Source organism: Miscanthus floridulus, chromosome 5 (assembly GCF_019320115.1).
Source record: "Miscanthus floridulus cultivar M001 chromosome 5, ASM1932011v1, whole genome shotgun sequence".
Classification (NCBI taxonomy): Eukaryota; Viridiplantae; Streptophyta; class Magnoliopsida; order Poales; family Poaceae; genus Miscanthus; species Miscanthus floridulus.
In genome coordinates, this window is record NC_089584.1 from 58776831 (window position 1) to 58799149 (window position 22319).

Here is a 22319-nt window from a genome sequence, read left to right on the forward strand (position 1 = left end):
ATTATGAACTCTAAATGACTTCAAATTGAAATGTTTTGAATACCAAGTTTGTTAAACTCATCAAGATCTACAATTGTTGTTTTGATCAACTTTCCATTTGAGAAAGTTTGGATGGTTCAAATTTGTGATTTTTAAATTTCAATGCCTACAAACTAGTTTTCGGAACCCTAGATTGTCTCAAATTGAAACGTTTTGAATACCAAGTTTATTCAGATCATCAAGATCTACAATACTTATATAGGCTATTTTTCATTTGAGAAAGTTTGAACAAAATGTAGTTTAAATTTCACAAGTGTGTGACATAGTTTTAGAAAGTCTATATGAGATTCAAGAATTTATGACTAGTGTTTGATAAAACTTTCTCAAATGGGAAAATGAGCTATGTAACAATTGTATATCTTGCTGAGATGATCAAACTTGGTATTCAGAGTTTTTTCATCTGAGGTCATTTAGTGTCTCATTTGAGCAAGTTTGACCAAGTCAAATTTGGTCAAATGAAAAAACAATACTTTGACTCTAGTATTATGAACTCTAAATGACTTCAAATTGAAAAGTTTTGAATACAAATTTTGTTAAACTCATCAATATCTACAATTATTATTTTGGTCAACTTTCCATTTGAGAAAGTTTGGATGGTTCAAATTTGTGATTTTTAAATTTCGATGCCTACAAACTAGTTTTCGGAACCCTAGATTGTCTCAAATTGAAACATTTTAAATACCAAGTTTGTTCAGCTCATCAAGATCTACAATACTTATATAGGCCATTTTTTCATTTAAGAAAGTTTGAATAAAATGTATTTTAAATTTCACAAGTGTGTGAGAGTTTTAGAAAGTCTATATGAGATTGAAGAATTTGTGACTAGTGTTTGATAAAACTTTCTCAAATAGGAAAATAAGCTATGTAACAATTGTATATCTTGCTGAGATGATCAAACTTGGTATTCAGAGTTTTTTCATCTGAGGTCATTTAGTGTCTCATTTGAGCAAGTTTGACCAAGTCAAATTTGGTCAAATGAAAAAACAACACTTTGACTCTAGTATTATGAACTCTAAATGACTTCAAATTGAAAAAGTTTTGAATACCAATTTTGTTAAACTCATCAAGATCTACAATTATTGTTTTGGTCAACTTTCCATTTGAGAAAGTTTGGACGGTTCAAATTTATGATTTTTAAATGTTGATGCCTACAAACTAGTTTTCAGAACCCTAGATTGTCTCAAATTGAAAAGTTTTGAATACCAAGTTTGTTCAGCTCATCAAGATCTACAATCCTTATATAGGCTATTTTTTCATTTGAGAAAGTTTGAACAAAATGTAGTTTAAATTTCATAAGTCTGTGATATAGTTTAAAAAGTCTATGAGATTCAAGAATTTGTGACTAGTGTTTGATAAAACTTTCTTAAATGGGAAAATGAGCTATGTAATAATTGTAGATATTGCTGAGATGATCAAACTTGGTATTTAGAGTTTTTTCATCTGAGGTCATTTAGTGTCTCATTTGAGCAAGTTTGACCAAGTCAAATTTGGTCAAATGAAAAAACAACACTTTGACTCTAGTATTATGAACTCTAAATGACTTCAAATTGAAAAGTTTTGAATACCGAGTTTGTTAAACTCATCAAGATCTATAATTGTTATTTTGGTCAACTTTCCATTTGAGCTAGTTTGGACGGTTTCTAAATTTGTGATTTTTAAATTTTGACGCCTACAAACTAGTTTTCGGAACCCTAAATTGTCTCAAATTGAAAAGTTTTGAATACCAAGTTTGTTCATCTCATCAAGATATACAATTGTTGTTTTGGTCAACTTTCTATTTGAGAAAGTTTAGATGGTTCAAATTTATGATTTTTAAATTTCGACGCCTACAAACTAGTTTTCGAAACCCTAGATTGTCTCAAATTGAAAAGTTTTGAATATTAAGTTTGTTCAACTCATCACGATCTACAATCCTTACATAGGCCATTTTTTCATTTGAAAAAGTTGTAGAATAAAAATACTACATTTTCTTTATTTTTATAGGTTCAACAAAAATTTCCTGTCATTTTGTTCAAAAAAACTGAGAAAAAATTGAAACATTGACATTACAATAATGTAATAACAAATTTCCTATCGAATAATATTAGTTTTATTAATTTTAAGTTACAAAAATATTTTTGCATTAACAAAATACTTAGTATTAGTAACATTTATATTCTATATTCATAAAAGAAATTAAAAACTTTAGGTTACAAAATTTTCCTATTTATAATAAATAATTAGTTAATCAATAGTATTTTTTAAAATAGATATCGCAAAGTATTGAAGTTGCTATAGAATTAATTGATTAACCTAGTATTAAACAAGGAGAACAAAATCAAAATCCCAGGCCTTTCCAATTACTCTGGCGGGCCGCCAAAAGTTTCAAGCCTTCAGTCCCGGCCCAGGCCAGAAACCAAGACTAAAGGGTGGGCGGCAATTTCGGCCAAAAATACCTTTAGTCCCGGCTGGTAACACCAACCGGCACTAAAGCTCCTTTAGTCCTGGTTGGTAAGCCGAGCCAGGACTAAAGGGTTGGACTTTTAGTCCTGGTTCGGCTTACCAGCCAGGACTAAATGGCGTTTAGTCCCGGCTGGTGTTATCAGCCGGGACTAAAGGGTCCCGGCCTATATATATTGAATGGTTCCTGTTCTGTTCATCTTCTACTTTTCGATCTACACGTCGATCATCGCCGCTGCCACCGCCATCTTCGATCTCGCCTCCGTCGCCCAGCCCTGTCCGGCCGTCAAGCTCGTCTCTGCCGCGCCGCCGTCGTCATCTACCCCCGCCCGGCCACGCCATCCGCTGTCTCTCCGCCGCCGGAGCCGAGCCCACCCTCGTCGCCGATCGCTTCTCGCCCGGCCTCGTCGTTGAGCCCCGCCCAGCGGCCGTCGAGCTCGTCTGCCACGCCACGCCGTCGTCGTCCTCATGTGAGGTGCTCAGCTCGGCCCCATGGCCGGCCAGCACGCCCTGCCCGGCCTGTCCATCCGCCCCAGCTAGCCTTAGCTAGCTGCTGATCTTGGCCATATTTTTTTAGATTGTTTTTGATATATATGTTAAATTTAATTACTAATTTATTTAGATAGTTTTTTATATATATGTTAGATTAAAATGTATTAAAATTTAATTAGTAGTTTATTGTTAGTTTTTTAGTTAGTTTTTTAGATAGTTTTTGATATATGTTAGATTTAAATTTATTAAAATTTAATTAGTACTTTATTTAGATAGTTTTTTATTATAGTTTTTGATATATTTAGTAATTATTATTCTATCTCTCTTTATATATGTGTTAGATTTAATTTTGATTTTAGTAATTCTATCTATATATCACTTGGATATTTTATTAGTAATTCTATCTATATCACATGCATATCTAGAGAGAGATTCTATATGTATACATATGTACTTAATTATTTCTATATGTATATATACATGTACTTATTTTCATGTGTTGAGAGAGAGAAAATTGTATCTAGAGAGACATTCTATGTGTTATCACATGCATATCTAGAGATATATACATATACACTTATTTCTTTGTGTTGAGAGAGAGAGAGAAAATTGTATCATTCTATGTGTATATATACATATACTTATTTCCATGTTTTTGGATCGAAAGTGTTTTTGATTCGATTCCAAAGCCTACACCTTATTATTGTTTATCCTTATGAAATATTATGTGTTATTATATTTAATTGGATTTAGTAATTCTATATGTGTTATTACATGTACTTATGTTATGTGCCATAGTAATTCTATCTATGTGTTATCTTGAAGATACAAATGGCTGCTCCAGATGATAACTTAAATGATGACATAATGGCGGATATTGTCAACGCCGGCACCAATGCGGATGTAGATGATACGAGTCAGTACTTTGCTGATTATGAGGATATCCTGAATATCCCGATGGTTGAAGAACAAATTGTCGTGCAAGAAAATACTGGCAAGATATATTCGATTATCTATCATCTCTTATAGATGCATGCGTACGTATATTTGTTGTTAATCATTGTGTTTCTACTCATGTAGCTGGTCTCTGGATCTACATCAACCACCGGCAAGAGTAGGAAAGTCCGAGGGCCAAAAAAGCCATTAGAGGGCCGTTTCATAATATTAGAATTCGACACCGACACCGGCAAACCATTGGGACCACATGCTCAAACATATGTCAATCAATGTTGGTTCATTGTAAGGGATAGGATTCCAGTTAGTGTTCGTGAATGGAAGCAGAAGATATCCGCTCCTAATGTTAGTTTTGTATCTGATCGTGACAAGAACCTAGCTTGGAGACATATCACTCAACATTTCACATTACAAGCAGATGATGCTTTGAAGGAGCTAGTGAGGGATTGGACAACAAAGAAGATGGCAACATTGTTCTAGAGTTGGAAGAAGACATTGTATAAAAAGTTTATCTTGAAGAATGAAACGCCGAATTTCAATGCTAAGGCATTTGTCAAGTTGGAGTCCCATTAGGATGACTTCGTACAATACAAGACATCTCAAGAGAGTGAGGAACGTGTGATGAGGAATCAGTAGAATGCCCAATAGAAGCAATACCATCATCGCATGGGATCAGATGGTTATAGGAGTGCTATTCCCAAGTGGCAAAACCTAGAAGCAGAGATTACTGCCAAAGGAATCATACCTGAAACAATAGAGAAGAACTAGCCTCAACGCGTGAAGAATTGGTTCTACGCTCATGAGGGAAGCCTAGACCCAGACACTGGCAAGCTAATTTTCGGCCAAAAAATTGAGAGAGCAACACAGAGACTAGCTCGTGCTAGGGAAGAAGTTGATAGTGGTGTTTTTAAGCCCAACAGAGAGAAGGATGAATTGACATATGCCCTAGAGAATCCCAAACACGGTGATCGAACAAGAGGCTATGGGGCAGTTCCGTGGCTACAAGCATTCCCAGCAGACAAGGATACCTATAGAAGCCGCCAGAGAAAGAAGGATGAGGAGGCAGACCAAATCCGTGTATTAGAGCAATTTGTTAATGAGTCACGACAAGCATTGCTTGAATCACGTGAATGAGAAAAATCTCTTGAGGCAAGAATGCAGGAGGAGATCAAGAGGCAAGTGCAGCTAGCAATGAGTCAAATGCAATCGCAATAAACGCCGGGAGTCACTATTAGCCCCGTTGGTCAGATGAAAAGCAGTTGTGCTTCCACGGAGCTGCCAGTTATTCAAGATGACGCTGGGTTGCGCTTCCCTGTTGATGACATTACCGAGCCTCTAACAACATGTGAGCTGCACATTCCAGATGGTAATAATGCATCAATCATGGTGGCTGTCGGGGTTGTATCTCCAATAGACCGAACGAAGACACCAACAATCCATGGGTCAATTATTCAACCTGGATATGCTAGCGTCTCGATCGATAGAGTGCTCAAAGGTTACAACAATGTTCCTCTTGACATTGAAGGCGGTGATGGGGAGAAGACACTAGGAGAAGCAGAGAAGACATTTATTCAATGGCGCAAACGCTTCATCATTATTCCTGGGGTGCCACCGCTTCTCTTACCTCACCCTAGGTACGAATGAAAATGAATGAAATATTATTTTCCATTAATTTTATATTGGCTTCAAAAATAATTAACTCACAACTTGTTTTTGTAGCATGGTCTCCCCCCAGCCTAGCCCAATCATTCATTCCCCATCTCATCACAGCGTCATGGGGGGCGAGACGACTTCATCCCCACGGCGATCTCCAACTCCTACACCGGCCCCATCGCCTCCACAATGATCTCCAACTCCTACACCGGCCCCACCGTCTCCACAACGATCTCCAACGCCTCCACGCCGGTCTCCAACACCGGCCTCATCGCCTCCACACCGGTCTCCAACACCGCCCTCACCCCCTCCACAGCGACGCACTACAGAGACGTCTAAGCTCCCGGCGGCAAAGAAGACCCCAAAAAAAGAGTTATTTCTTAAGAAATACTTCCTCAAAAGACTGATGAACAAATAGCAGCTGAAGAAGACAAAAAAGTAAAAGATTTTTTTATAGATATCGAAAAGCAGAGATAAGCGAAGCTTAAGGAGAAGTCGTACTTTTACATACCATGAGATCTGCTGAGGCAGAAGGTCGAAGCTCACAAAAAAAAGATGCTTAAACTTCGTAAGCCTCCGCCACTATCAGACTATGACCGCTCCCTCGTGAAGTCACATGATGCAGATAAGAAAAGAAAAAGAGCATCAGGGAAGGATGTCACACAGCTCGGACAACAGAAGCAACCAATGCAAAATCTTGTTGTTGCTAATGAATATGGTTCCAACATAGAAGTCTATCGACCAGACAACTCTGGAGAAGTGTCGGTTCAAGACCTTAATACTTTTTTTTGAACTAACTGGTTTAACCTTGGATCAATTGGCGGATAAAGCTCCAATCCAGAACCTGGATGTTGATACCTGGAAGACTTATAAATTTGGCAAAAGTCTGTACAACCCTGCGGCTTTGAATGAATTGGGTACGCAAATATACTTGCTCAACAAGTGGTGCATGCAGGCATGTGGCAGGGGTGAGGAGTGGATCTTTGTCAGATTTAGAGACCATCATTACTTCCGTGGCGATGACATCTTACATATTAGTTTCGAAGAATTACATCAACTATACCACATGGACGCTCTAGACAAATCAATCATTAGCTGCTTTTGTTTATAAGTGATTCTTACTTTTATTTAATAAACTCACTTCCATGCGTACGTGTATATAATTATCCTCACATGTAACTTATATTTATATATAAATTCCAGATGTCAGAGCTCCAAAGAATACAAGACACCAGTGTTGGCTTCATTGATCCTTATATCGTATTCAAAACCGATATTATTGTCAAGGAGTAGTGGGTATCTGAAGCACAAAAGAATATCATGAGGTTCTTCGTGAAGCAGCACGATAAGACAACAATACTTTTCCCGTATAACTTTGAGTAAGTGTTAATAATAATGTAGTCTACACATTTTATGTAATATCAATACAACTTATTTGCATGTACGTGTGTATATAAACCAATGCAGGTTTCACTGGATACTCATTGTCACTGAGTTAAACTCAAGTCGGTTAATAATCTTGGACTCGTTGAGAAAAGAGCGGGCACTATACCAGGATATGATAGACATTATCCAGGGGTAATTTCGATCTCTCGCGCACAACTATTATTGAATAGACTTTGCCATAATTTATTAACGATCGTACATTATTGGTCGCACAGGGTTTGAAAAGAGTTTATTCGGCAACACCGTAAGGATTGCAAGGCACCACTTAATGTAATTGAAATACCAGTAAGTTGTACTATATATACTTCCCCACGTGTTTAATTACTACTCCCTCCATTCCTTAATATAAGCTATATAGTTTTTAGCACCAATATTAACGCACGGCTTGGGGAAGGATGTGAGACTAAGGAAAAAAAGGAAAATCAGGTCATCTTCTCTCTAGGAAAAAAAGAAAAATCAGGCCATCTTCTCTCTGCTAATCAGATTGCTTTCTAAATCTAAGGCATTAGTTGGGGCATGTGCTATGTACGGTGGAAAGATTTTCAAACTAATCGGCGTGCGAGCTGATATGTACCTATATTTTGGAATTTTCTTTAAAAATCTATATGGCTTATATTAAGGAACGGAGGGAGTATATCGTACTTCAATTTACGTGTGAGATGATGAGAATAATCTTCTTCTCGTACAGTGGTGTTTGCGGCAGCAACCAGGTAATAACTTGTGTTGATACTACATTTGTGAATTTATCACTGCACATATAAGAACTCCTGAAGATATCCTTAGAGTACGTATATATTAATTTTTTATTTATTTTTAAATGAATATATATATATGTATTAATACTTTTCCTTTTATTTCAAATGCAAGACTAAATGGTTGAAACAAAGGGTCATACAAAAAGACCATATGAAAGCAGTTCAAGAGTCAATAGCAGGATTTCTTCTAGAAAAAGTGCTAAATCCCAACAGCGAGTTCTACTTTGATCATAAGGAATAAATGATGTAAATTAAATGTTTATTGATATCGTTATTTTCGAGAACAAGATTATGAAAATATTGTATATATACATATATATCTATAATATATATAGTTTCATACTTTATTCGAATATAATAATGCTCGAGATGAGAATTAGATGTAATTATATGTGTGCGTGTATTTATATTAGTAGCGTAGAATACGTACATAAAAACATATTATATATTAAACAATTATGTGTAACTGAACTGAAAACAAATTAAACAAGAAAAAAGAAAAAGAAAATGAACATTTAGTCCCGGTTAGGGTTACCAACCGGGACTAAAGGGTGTGGCCACGTTTGCTCGGCTGGAGGGCCTTTAGTCCCGGTTACATCAACCAGGACTAAAGGTCCCTCTTTAGTCCCGGCTCGATGACCCGGGACTGAAGGTTCCACATTTAGTCCGGGATCATTGTCCCGGCGCGGTAACCAGGACTAAATGCCGTTACCGCCCGGGACAACAAGGCCATCCTGTAGTAGTGACTAGAAGCCGAAAAAGCCAGTTTTTTTTGCTTTACCGATAAAGCCGTTTTGGATGAGCCGTGCCAAAGAGAGCTTTAAAGTTTTAAAGCTAGACGGCTAGTCCATTCATTCATTCAAATACAAAGTATCAGGCAAAGATGAAAAGCCGCGATTTTACCCTCTCTCTCAACAGTGGGGCCGATGCTTTTCCAATAGCGATGCTAGACTGTGTCGGCGAACGGAATCAGGGATGTCCCAAAGTGCTGCATCAAAGTAGCTCATAGGATAGTGTTACACGTACATCTCTCACTGTGGATGGTTACAATCGAAGCCGTACATTGCCGATGAACGAGGGTGTCATAGCATATAGCATCAGCTCAACTCATCAGGAAACTGACTGAATGTACGTACGCAACAACGGGTTGTTTTAGCCTCTCCCAACAATCAGATTTTTATACGTGCACTTACAGAGTCTTATAGCTATATTTACACCATCTTATTATAATTACACTTATTTCTTCAGTGTAATTTATTGGATATAATGATGTAATTTGAGAATAATTACAGATCTCGGATAAATATAATCTAAATTTACAAATTATTTTTATGAATTACATATATCAAAAAAATACATGATAAATATGTCAAATTCTTCACAAGTTTCAAAAAAAACATACTTGCTCGGTGCACTGCAGGATAAAACCGATGCGGTGCTCGATCGTAACCACTATACTGGCACCGGCGCATCCAAGCCCTCACTAAGACCGGCGTGTCCCACCTCTCGGTGCAGGACATCTAGCCGCCTGAGCACCTCCCTTCTCCGTCGTCCTTCCTCGTCGTCGCCGCTGCACTCTCCATGCCAGTCATCGACCTCTCGTCCCCCACCGTGGCCATCATTGTCTGCGCCGCATGCAAGGGCTAGGACGCCTTCCACAAAGTTGGCAATGCGTGCCATGGGAGCTCCTCGATGTGGTGGGCGTCCCGCAGCAAGGCGTGAGGCTAGCGGCAGGGCTAGGAGGCGAAGAAGCGGCGGCAGCACGGAGTAGGCGGTGGCAGGAATCGTCGGGTCACACGGTGTTGGCGCGAGCTTGCGTCTGAGGGACTTTAGCTGGACCGGTGTGGGCATGAGCAAGAGTACTATCGAGCTCCGCGTAGGCATAGGACCGGCTGTGGCTTTGGCACGGAGGCCACATGAGTCCGGTTACGGAACCAGCGAAGGAAGAAAGGAGGAACAAGATGACAGTGGAGCCAACATGTCAGTGATTCAGTGATGTGGGAGAAAGAGAGGGACAGGAGTATTTTAGGCAAGATGAAACCATAATGCTTCCTGTAGGGCATCCGTCCGTCTGGACGACCCGACTCGCCAGCCACACGCCCTGCCTGTCCGGATTCGCCCCGCCCGCTGCGGCCGCCTCCACGCCGCCGCCGCCGCCTGCCGTGGCCGCCTCCACCGCGCCACTCGCCCAAATTCGCCCAATCAGTAAGAAGATGTTACAAACATGTGTTTCAGATGCTTTAGAGATATGTTGCAAGTGTTTATATGGATGTTGCAAAAGTAGCTCTGGATGTTTGTATATGTTGCAATGGCTATATATGTATGTTGCAAGTGTCTGTTTGAAATGTTTCATCTATTTCAGACAAATATTGCAAGTGTTTTATCTGGATGTTGCATATGTTGCAGTTGTAAGTGTATGTTCTAAATGTGTCAGTTGTTTTCATACGTATGTTGCAAGTATTTCATGTTTTAAGCGTATTCTCTTGGATGAGACAGCTGGAGTCACGTGGCGCACATCCGCAGGCAGGGCGCGTGTGGATTCCTACGTGCATGCACGAAACAGAGCAGACGCAGGCTCCCCACGTGCGCGTGGGAAACCGAGCGAGCGTGGGCGGTCCCCGAGTGCACGCTCGAAACAGAGCAGGGGCGGGTGTCCGGATGCAAGCGTCTGTCCAGGCGCTAGCTCTACCCAATATGAAAATATATTGATCTGTAGGTGGATACAAGGTCTAGAAAAATGTATAAAGTGACATATTTCAGGCAACGAAAGAATTAGAATAGCACGGTTCTGAATAGTGAACGGTAGGGACTTATCCTAAAAGTTGGAAAAATATAGTGGCACCCGTAAAAAAAAAAATCTTAAAATAGCCTCCGGCGATAGTGAGCCACGGTACTAGACCCGCTCCTCCTCTACTGTCCGTACCTACCATAATCATGCGGCACTAAACCCTTCTTATATTAATGATATATGTGCTGAAGAAACGTCATGCGGCACCACCACCTGGAGAAAACAGCTGTGTTCTAAGTTGCTGTCCCCAGCCGAAGTCACAATAACCACTTCTTCGACCTTTCTTACATTCATTTCTCGTGGTCATTTTGGAAAGTGATGGCTAGTGGATGTTCCTGTGCAGATTGTACTTTTTCAAAAATTAAAGTAGACGCCTTATAGTTATTTAACTGGAATAAATTCTGAGCCTCACAATGTGCTGCTTTTACTGGAACACTGTTTTTGCGTCAGAATCGACTGAATATCGAATCTATTGTTCGCGTCAGTCACCGCAGGCAAGTTTGATGTTAATCTTGTTAGAGGGTCGCTTCGTACCTATCAAGTTTGATGTATGCTGACGCAAAAGGAGGCTCCACTATACTGCATGCAAGAACCCACCATCTTTGATTATATATAAAGAGCCATGTGGAAAAAATTGTTCCGGGTTTTTGCATCGAAAGGAGAACCTGATGGCTCCCTCTCTCGAGAGCCCTGGCAATGGTGACCCGGGAGGCGACCCCCCGCCACCTCCCCCGCATCCGCCATCGTCACCACCACCGCCTCCACCTCCACCGCCCCCACCCACCCCACCTCCTCCACCTGCCCGTGCGCCCTCCGATGAGCCTGGACCTCCGGCGCCGCCCGCTCAGCGTCGCCTTGATGCAACGGGGCCTGCTGCCCGCCCGCGACGCCTCGTCGTGCCACCACCGCCAAACCGCTTCGACCTACAAAACCAACTCCTCTCCGATTGCTTCGACACTGCGATCCCCGACCTCCTCGCTCCTTCTCCGGCTACGGCAAACATTTGGGTAACTCCACCTTCCCGTGACCCCCGGTACAATGTCTTCTTCATCAGGAACTCGATGCACTTTCTGTTAGCGCCTTGTCCGAGTCAGCTAAGTGTGCGTTGCGTTCACGACGGTGTTTTCGAGGTTACGGTCTCAAATCAAAACATTGCGAACGTCCTCGTCGTTCGTGGTATCCTACGGTTCTGTTCTATTGAGCTCCTTCTTCACCACTCCATGGCGGCGGCGACGCGAGCCTCCAACCTCCTGCCCCCATTCAAACCCCAACCCCTGCCTGTGGAAGATGCATTTACTGAAAGCCGTACGGAGCCACCAACCACTGTTATGTCTGCCGAGCTAGGAAATGCGGTGTCACAGCCTGGCTCCCATCCACTGGATTTTCTGTTTGGAAATGTTCCATCGTATCTTTTAACTGTACCTCCCCTGCCTTTCCCTTCCCATCCCTCTCTGCTGCCTACCAGGGGCGCGACGTGCGGTCGTGTCTCCGCGCCTGCGGCAGACATGCATGTCGCGTCGCGCGCGTGCGCCTTCAATTCGCAGCGCCCACGCACGTATCTCCAGGCAGCACTTACTCCGCCGCCCGCGTCGACGGTGCCTGCTACAACGCTCAAACCCCTTTCTCCTGCCAACGGTTGTTTCCGCTGCCTCGCTTCTGATCACCAGGTGCGTGACTGCCGTGACCCAGTCCGCTGCCGTCGCTGCCGGCTCTCAGGCCATCGGAGCCACGAGTGCAGGATGTCGCTACGCCGTGTGATCCGCGCAGCTGCGCGACGCTTATCGCCGACCCTCCGCAACCTTGCCTCCTCGCGCCCGGCCTGTTACCGCACCTCCAGCGCCACAACCTAATCCTTCGCCGCGTTCATCGGGGATTGAGGAAGACATGCCGCCCACCACCGCTTTTCTTCCTGCTAACATGGTAGCATCCACTTCTGCGGGGCCTCTCTCTGTGGAGGTGTTGAGCTCACAGTCCATCCTTCCTCTCGTGCGGGAGTCCTGTCCGCTCTCGTCGCTGTGCGTTGACAAGTTCGTGGTCCGTGGCGTGCCGGGCGATGAGGTCACGGCCGCGTCACCGACTGCGCGCGCTCAGCCCGTGCAGCTGCGCATGGACCAGCTGCCGGCGCAGCTGAGCAACGACGACCTGAGCAACGATGCGCCGCCACGCATCGGCATCATCAATCGGGGCGTCGATGGCCCGATGAACTCCGGCGATGAGTACGAGAGCGGCGAGCTGGACAACTCCGGCTCTGATGGCTCTGATGGCGACTCCTGGATGCTGGGTCGACCCCGCCATGCTGATGCTTGGGTGTCGCCTGGCCGCGATGATCTTACTGAGCGGCTCCTGTTTGCCTTCATCGAGCCACCTGTTCCCATGACGGAGGTAAGTGCCTTCATTCGTTCTGCACTGCGCTCTGTGGCGCCGCTCCTATCTGTTGATCTCATTCCATCCTCTCGGGGCGCGATGATCCTTCGTTGCGCATCTGTCGGGGACCGCGACTTCCTGCTCCAACGCGGACCCATCAGTGGGGTGGGGGGAACTCTGCTGCTTCTTAAACCAGAGGAAACCTCCAACCGCTTCTTCCGTATCCCGACATGGCTAGCCTTTGTGGCCGTGGTCGACTTCCCCAATGAGCATTGGTATGAAACCAAGATTCATGACTGCTTCCGGGGTTTCAGCAATGTGGCTGAGATCGATCCAGAGTGCTTGACCCAGAATAACTTTTCATCGCTCTGTCTCCTACTTGAGGTCAATGACCGCCTTGAACTCCCTTATGAACTGCGCATCTCCGCCCCGATGGGGGTCGGACGACATGGGTGCGTGGCCAAAATCCTGCCCATCCGTGTTTGGCCGAGGGAGTACCAGCTTGACAGTCAGGGGAACTTGGCGCGCTTTTTTGGGCCCCCTGCTCCTCCCCCCCTTGGTCCTTGCCTTGGCCCCTTGGGTCCTGTCAGCCGCGAGCAGCAGGCGCGCCCGCCGCCTCATTACTACAACCAGATGTACCCGCCGCTTTGGCCTAGCCAAGTGCTGGGGAACAACCACCAATATGCTTTTGATCCTTTGGGGGGCCGGCAACTGGCCGCGGCGCCCTCTGCCCAGGTCATCCTTGGCCTTGCTTTCTCCATAGCTCATATGCTTTCCTCGCTGTCGCCGCCAAGCTCGCCGACGCCTGTGCAGCGTAGCACCGCCGTGGACGGCGATGCGGGACCTACGCGCCCGGAAAGCATCGCTACTCCTCCGCCCTCGCCCGCATCCCCTACTACTTGCACGTTGCCACCGCCGCCGGGCATCATCACTTACCGCCGCCGCCCACGCGCTCCTGCCGCTGCTAATGAGGGCGCGGCCGAAGACGGTTCCACCGTGACAAGGAGGACCAGCTCGCGCCTTGCGGCCAAGGCATCGGCTAACTTCGTGGACATGACCGCACAGGCGGTTCAACGCAAGGCGCTCCTCAACTCTCTGTCTGGGTGCTCCAGGATGCTCAAGAATCACGTCAACAAGCGTAACATTATGGCACGGAACAAGCTGCCCCTGGGGGTGGTGGAGCTGCGCAAGCTTGTGTCCGCGGCCAACCTCGGATGCAAGAACGCCGGCGCGGTCGCTGTGGTGACTGATGCTGCCATATGATTTGCTACTGCAATAGTAACAACGGCGGTGTCCACCGCTTCCCAAATGTCCGCTTCAGTCCTAAAAATGGCGGTGCATCTATCTTAGTTTTCATCTTCTGTAACTGGTTGCTGTCTACCTTGCCTTCAGCTTGTCGTGAGCTCTCTAAAACTAGTTGTTGCTGTAATATTCAGAAATGAGTCTGAACTTTCGCAGTTTTAACATCGTTTCGTGGAACATTCGTGGATTTGGTGACTCGAACAAGTGTCGTGTTGTGCGAAGTGTTTTTACCGATGCTAAACCTGCCATAATTTGCCTCCAAGAAACCAAGCTTGACAATATAAGTTTGTTCAAAGCCAGAGCCTTCCTACCTGTAAACTTCTCCTCTTCCTATGTTGTTGCGCCGGCTGACGGAACAAGGGGGGGGATTCTGATGGCCTGGGATCCAGCATTATTCACTTTAAAACACCATTTCATCAAACCAAACACTATAACCGCTGTATTCATTTGTAATGCATCAAACCTTGACTTCTCTGTCACCAACACTTATGGTCCGTCGGATCGCGCGGGCTCAATTCCATTCCTGAACGGTTTGCGCGAATTCACAGCACAAAATCTTATTCAGGGTCCATGGATCCTCCTGGGGGACTTCAACCTTGTGCGCTGCGCTGCTGACAAGAACAACGCCTAGTCCAGCGTGTCGCTATCCAATGCTTTCAATGAAACCATCCAAGCCCTTCGGCTGTCTGAAGTCAGCCTCTCTGATCGGTTGTTCACTTGGACCAACGGCCAGCAACACCCGATACTGGCACGGCTTGACAGGGTCTTCACTAACAACGATCTCGACCTGATCTTCCCACTAACTTGCCTTTCCTCCCTCCCTAAACCGACCTCAGATCACACTTCGCTTCTGCTCTCGCTTTCCACAAACATTCCTAAGTCAGCCTTCTTCCGTTTCGAACGTGCTGACAGTGGTCTCAGGCACGTTCGAAATCATTGCAACTATCTTGCCCTCATGTGCTGTCAAATAGTTGCCAGCCCGCCAGGACAGTGGGGAGAAAGGATTGATGTAAATCAAATAGTTGCAATGATTTCTTTGAGGAGATGAGACCACTGTCAGCACATGAGTTTCAGGCTCGCAAGCAAACCCAACAAACATTGCAGGATCAGATCAAGGCCAAAGCAGCCTACTAGAAGCAGCGAAGCAAGCAACGGGCAATCAAAGAATGTGACTCCAACACTGCATTTCATCATGCACAGGCTACCCAACGACTGAGGACCAACTATATCAGAATGGTGAGGGTTGATGGTCAGGAAGTTGTCAGCCATGAGGGCAAGATAGCGGCGATGACAGATTTCTTCAAGTCAATTATCGGGGTACCCGGTGTCTCCGTGCCCTCAAATCTGCTGCACATCTACGGAGACACGACCACACCAAGCACATCGATAACAGCACCATTCACTGAGCAAGAAACCAAGTCAGCTATGTTATCAATGAACGTGAACAGTGCTCCGGGACCTGATGGTTTTGGACCGGCCTTCTACAGAGCAGCGTGGCAGACTGTAAAGGAGCAGGTTATGAAATTCATGAGTGCTTTTCATGGGGGGCAGCTCAGTCTGGATCCGATTAACAGATCGCATATGGTGATGATACCCAAGAAGCCGGCAGCGGTGGATGTTGACTCATTTAGGCCAATATGCTTACAGAACTGCAGCATCAAAATACTCACAAAGGTGCTGACAATGAGAATACAGGGTGAAATTCCAAAGCTTATAAACATCAAACAGACAGGTTTCATCAAGGGGAAATCCATCGCTGATACCTTCGTATACGCTTTGGAACTGGTACAAGTTTGTCACAAGAGAAAGAAACCCGCAATAGTTCTGAAACTTGACTTTGCAAAAGCCTTCGACACAGTGAACTGGGAGGGGTTATTCAGTGTACTATCAGCGAGGGGTTTCAATGACAAATGGATTCAGTGGATCAGATCTCTACTGACCTCCTCGAAATCAGCAGTACTAGTCAATGGATGCCCGGGACCTTGGATCAATTGCAAGAGAGGCCTTCGTCAGGGTGACCCGATTTCACCTTACCTTTTCTTGCTGGTGGCAGAGACTCTTCAGCGTATGATTGCTGGATGTGCTGAGATAAAACACCCAACGGAGGCCGGCTTACCATGTGCTGTACTCCAATATGTGGATGACACGTTAGTTGTCCTTCAAGGCAACACCGCTGGGGTTGCTGCTCTAAAAACAATTCTTGATGAATTTGCATCTTTCTCTGGATTGCATATAAATTATTGCAAGAGCACATTGGTGCCAATCCACATGTCTGACATTATAACCCAGGAATGTGTTCAGATTCTGGGTTGCAGGCAGGAATCCTTCCCACAGCCTTACCTGGGGCTGCCACTCTCGGTGAACAAGCTACCAATGTCAGCTTACACGCCTTACATCCAGAAGACTGACAGATATCTTAGTACTTGGCAAGCAGGCTTACTGAACACTATGGGTAGAGCTGTGATGGTTAACTCGGTTTTGGACTCTCAACTGGTCTACTTCATGAGCTCGCTGCAGCTGCCTCCATCAGTGATCGACCAACTTGATAGAAGAAGACGTGCCTTTCTGTGGAGTGCAGAAAAAACAGGGAAGGCAAACCCGGCAAACTGCCTAGTTGCATGGAGCAATGTTTGCAAGCCAAGAGACCTGGGAGGTCTGGGGATCAAGGACATGGGCACACAAAACATATGCCTGCTGCTCAAACTAATACATAAGCTTCATCACCCCGAAGTTTCAGCATGGGCACAATGGGTACAGGGACGGGTTTCAACTGCAATGCTCATTGGGGATATTCACGGTGACCATTGGAGGGTGCTTCGACAAATTCTACCGCTCTATCGTGCAATCACATCGGTTGCCCTCGGAGATGGAAACAGCTGCTCCTTTTGGTCTGACGTTTGGAATGGAGATGAGGCACTTGCTGACACTTATCCGGCAATCTTCAGCCACTGTACGTCCAAGGAGGCTACGGTCTACCAGATGATCAACACCGGACTCCAGAGGACTCTGGTTCCGCGTCTGTTTCAAAGGGCACGCTCGGAACTGCATCATCTACTACAGATCATCAGGGAAACCACACTGTCGCAAGCACCGGACCAACGGAAATCATTATTTACCAAGGGAGAGTCAGGGTTGGACAGTACTGCTATTTACAAACTGCTGAAGGCCAAGGGACAACCTGATGATCCAAGGGCCAATTTTGTCTGGGGCAACCATGCGCCACCTAGAGTGCAGCTTTTCATGTGGCTTCTACTTCAAGATAGAATTCAGGCAAGATCGGTGCTACATAAAAAGAGAATACTGGTTGATAAAACATGTGAGGTATGTAACGAGCAAGATGAAACACCGGAGCACATCATCAACGGCTGCCACATTGCGACTATGTTCTGGCACAGGCTTCAGCTACCGTAGATGCTACAGCTCACAACTCAATCTTTGCATACCATATCAGCGAATGGAGGAATACCCACTGAAGAGTTCTCGGCCTTCATTGCTTGGGTTGCTGGCAACTATGGAAGACCAGGAACGCAAAGGTTTTCAGACAAGAATCAACTTCGGTTGATCAGCTCATAACGAAATGCAAGACTGCTGCTGAAGAATGGAGGTTCAGACTTCCAACAAAGAGAAAGCAAGTCGCCGACATATGGTGTAATAGATTAGAAATGGCTAGAACCGGCCAGGGCTGAAACGTAGGATCTTACACTGTATGAACTGCTTAGAATACGGCAACAGCCGAAGTGCTTCCTAAAACTATATCTGTAAATTATGAGGAGATTAAGAGCCTCACCAATCAAATAAATCAGGTGGGGAACGCCTCCCCCCCGTTGACCGTCAAAAAAAAAAAAAAAAAAAAAAAAAAGAGCCATGTCCGTGCATTATATAATTCCCAGAATCTGCCCTGCTCGATTATATAAAAAAGCATGCATGTCCAGGAGTCCCAACAGACGACCGCTGTAGGCCTGTAGAAATGGGTAACAGAGCAGCTTTCGTGGTTGCATTTCTCCTCAGGGCTATATATGGAGGCATGCAGATAGTAACCAAGGCTGCTTTCGATGAAGGCATGAGCACGTCGGTCTTTGTTTTCTACAGGCATCTAACTGGAATTCTCTTCTTGGTGCCCATTGCTTTTGTGCTTGAAAGGTAATCAATCAATTCGACTCATGCTTGTTACTACATAGCTAGCTAGCTGCTTGCATGACACCATGGGAGAAGAATGAACTGAGGCTTCTTCTTTTTTTGCAGGAAAACTGCTCCGCCACTGTCATTCAAAGTCTCTCTGAAATTGTTTTTTCATGCACTCTACGGGTAGGGGAAATTGGGATTCATTCTTATTTATTTGATTTCATCGGCTTATGACCTGAGATTTATTTGGAACACCAGCGGTTCTCAACCTTTTTATACGTACGCTGCTTTCAATCAATAAAGCAATAGTAGTTTTGTCTCTTCATGTTTAATCACACAGGTTTCGTAATCTTAAGTTTTAGAAGCTCCTGTCAGCCACCTATGCTATGACTTCATTTGAGTGCACATCTTTCCTGTCAGTCTTGTGTCCATTTCTCTTCTTTTCTGGGTTGAAGTGCAGGATTTGATAATTCCTCCCTTAATTTTCTTAGCCACCAATGCGGTGGATTCTACTTAAATATTTATATACTTAATTAACAACCAACAAAAAGATAACATTAACATGTCCTCATGAACAGATTCGGCTTATGCATGCTCTGTTTGATTTATGTTTCTCAACTTATAGTTATACATATGTGATATGTGCAGAACTTATCAAAAGTTTGCTATTTGAGCTCAATGGATTGTTCTGTTAGTAAGTGGTAGTACTATTTAGTGAGTTTTTCTCGCTCAGTTTGTGTCCTTTGTTACACTTACATACAGCACAGTCATTAATAATTGCATCTTTTTTTTAAATAGGAAGGATTTTAATAATTTCACAATTATTACATCAAGTTGATACAATAAAAGCGAATTCACTTCTGCCTTGTGCCTAAACACAAAGCTGCATATATGTTTTCTTATTTTAGGATTGCTGGATCAATAAACATATATGGCCTTGGTCTCAGTTATTCTTCAGCAACATCATCATCTGCAATATTTAACCTCCTGCCAGCTGTGGCTTTCTTTATGGCTGTTGTTCTGGGGTGAGCATCTTCATTTTCGTACTTCCATTATTTCCTTGTAATAAGATTGGAATTCTGATCCATAATATCAGGTTTCGAGGATTCTAATTTTGGACAAAACAAGGCAGAGCGCAAGCTGTACCTTGCCTCCTATAGTTTGCCTTGTGCATAATGCCATAATCTCCTCCTATAAGATCCGGCTTATATGACATCAATCAGAGTAATTTTGAATCCAGAAAGATGAGTCTTGATTCTTAGATTACCACTGCCTCAGGACTTCTGTTGGCACATGCCAAGATTTTGTAGGAGTTTTACTTCAATTCCTTTTGTCAGTAGCTGCCATAGGAAGTTAGGAAATCACCCACCCACACCAGCCCTGCAGCCCCAGCACATACTGTTCCTACCAAAGTAACATGCAAAGCGGCAAGACAAAGGGACTTGAATCTCTCTAACAAAAAAAAAAAATCAATGTATGTTAGATATAATTAATTTATTTTTAGAGAAATGTGTAATATGCAAAATACATAAAGCGACGGTCACACAAATGCATGGATGATGATTACGTCTTGAGAAGAGTGCTGAAACTGTCATATCTTGAGTCATTTTTTTGTGAATGATCTGGAAAAGTTTTGAGTTCGGCATGATCTGTGTTTCCGACCTGACAACTTTTAACAGTTGGAATATTCATAATTTTACATTTGGTAGGATGGAGACTTTGAACTTGAGGAGATTCCATGGGATTGCAAAAGCTTCAGGCGTATTGTTTAGCATTCCTGGCGTGATTGTACTTGCATTTTACCAAGGACCAGCATTCAGATCATTCATCCACCATAACCCTTTTCATCACACAAGTAACTCCCATGCTGGGGTTACTGCTCATCCTAAAAGGGTTTGGATATTTGGAATTTTCTTGACGACTTTATCAACTACATCATGGGCTCTTTGGACAGTTCTTCAGGTAAGAATGTGTCTCGGAGCTTCATTTATTTATACGTTCAGTGATCATAGCAGATGCAGATCAAATGACAGTCTTTGCTTGCTCATGATATTTACCTACACAGTAATTGTTTCTCAGGGGCCTATGCTGGAAGCATATCCATCTAAGTTGCTCAACACAACCCTCCAGATGATCTTTGCAACAATTCAGTGTTTCTTCATCGCCCTAGCGGCCGAGAGGGATTTTTCAAAATGGAAGCTAGCGCTGGACATACGTCTTTTTGCTGTGCTGTACTCTGTTAGTTCAATATCTCCTCATCAGATTGTGTTACAAGTGTATGTTTTTATTTTTTTGGTAGCAACAGACGAATAGCTAGTTCTGAACTTGTCATATTTCCAAGGTGTTGCATGAAGATGCGAAAATTAGTAATACATAGCATAGCACATTAAACTAAGAAAGTTTTAAGACGAAGTTTTATCCCTGTTTACCCAAATGGGACAAAGGTAATGGTACGTAGTAATATGCCAAACTGTATTTCCATGCTCAGCTCATCTGAAACTGAGGTTCGCCACTTCTCCTAAGCTCATGCAATGTTTGGACTTTGGAGTGTGAGGATTTCACATGAGACCTTGTTTGGATGCACTGTATCCACATCAATTCATTGTGTTGGAGTGGATACAGATACGGTGCATCCAAACAAGGCCAAACAGTTCTATCCACACAGATCTGAAAAGAATACTAGATTTGCCCATCCAGAATTTTGTACTGCACGCAGGGCAAACCACCGGTCAGGACAAACCACACGAAACGATAGGTCCAGATAAGAATTGAAGTCATAGTATTAGCTTTATTATTCCTTTATAAGTGTTCATTCAAGCACATTCCATCACAGTAATATTAGTATGTTTTCTTCATGTTGTTACATTCTGCACTTGTATTACTGCGTTTCTCTAGCCATCAATCTCATTTCCAGACACATCCCAAATGACCTGTGGTAAGTAGAGCACGACCAATGTGAATGTGATGCTAGCATGTCTCAAACTTCTGAACACATGATACAGGGAATACTTGTCTCAGGAGTTGCGTATTATATGCAAGTATGGGTCATTGAAAAGAGCGGGCCTGTTTTCTTGGCCATGACAATGCCAATAACCTTGCGTGTCACAATTGTTCTGTCTTTGTTTCTCGGAGAAGCGGTTACCCTGGGAAGGTGTGTGTGTCTTCTGCTTACTAGCAGTTCCTCAATTCTCTTTAAACAATGGTGATGATTTACAATTTGCATTGTAACCCGGAACTCCTCATGTCCCCTGCAGTATCTTAGGTGGAGTAATCATGGTTGGTGGTCTGTACAGTGTCCTTTGGGCCAAGAGGTCTGAGCAAGTGGATGCCAGCAAGCAACAAATGGCGCCTACTCCAGCAGAGACAACACAAGTTTAGGTTCAACTTAGCTTATTATGGCTGCACACCCGTGCTCAATGGTAGTTTCAGGCTGGTTTGTATTTTGTAGTTACTGAAATTGAGAGAACGGTAAAGTTATGTAGTCTTCTTCCAATATATGGCATCAATTCTTTAAGCTTGGAACGCTCAGACTTAGTTCTCAGGTTTTGTGCACTATTCATTTATTTTGGCAAATGTAAATACAGTAACATAAGTGAGATCAAGCAAGGAAATGAAAACTCCTGAGACGAGGTGATATATCCCGTAGTGTCAGTTTACCAAAACATAACCCTTAGTCCATGTTAGAGCCTCTTATGAAAAAATAGCATTCGTCACTGAATGCCACTGCCCTTTGTTTATGATGATTTATACTTGTTATACACCCTACAAAACGTCATCAAACATGATGCTAATGACAGAGAATGTCACACTTGTTGTACTGTCCACCTTTGCGACTTGGCTCCCTGCCATTCGGCAAGGTCGAGAAATCCATCCTCCCTATCCTTCAGTTTGACTCGGATGAGAAGAGCATGGGAAGCTTACGCCCTTCTCAAGATGTTTTCATGGCTGGTCCCATCCTCTCGGCA

The 22319-nt window shown here is 43.8% G+C and overlaps 1 protein-coding gene across 1 annotated transcript; it reads left to right on the forward strand.

Moving 5' to 3' along the window:
- The first annotated feature begins 18138 nt into the window (after positions 1–18138).
- Positions 18139–22032, forward strand: LOC136452215 (WAT1-related protein At5g64700-like). The gene is made up of 7 exons (XM_066452848.1): positions 18139–18372; positions 18475–18537; positions 19263–19379; positions 20064–20316; positions 20434–20592; positions 21357–21505; positions 21609–22032. Exons 1-7 carry the CDS (start codon positions 18200–18202, stop codon positions 21730–21732), a joined length of 1038 nt encoding a protein of 345 aa, XP_066308945.1. The 5' UTR covers positions 18139–18199; the 3' UTR covers positions 21733–22032.
- Positions 22033–22319: the final 287 nt, after the last annotated feature.

Excerpts from the sequence above, each read along its gene's own strand:
- LOC136452215 (XM_066452848.1), top strand. The coding sequence starts at position 18,200 with ATGGGTAACAGAGCAGCTTTCGTGGTTGCATTTCTCCTCAGGGCTATA. Across the intron at positions 19,380-20,063 it reads TTTATGGCTGTTGTTCTGGG|GATGGAGACTTTGAACTTGA; the intron begins GTGAGCATCTTC and ends TACATTTGGTAG. Across the intron at positions 20,593-21,356 it reads TTTTTGCTGTGCTGTACTCT|GGAATACTTGTCTCAGGAGT; the intron begins GTTAGTTCAATA and ends CACATGATACAG.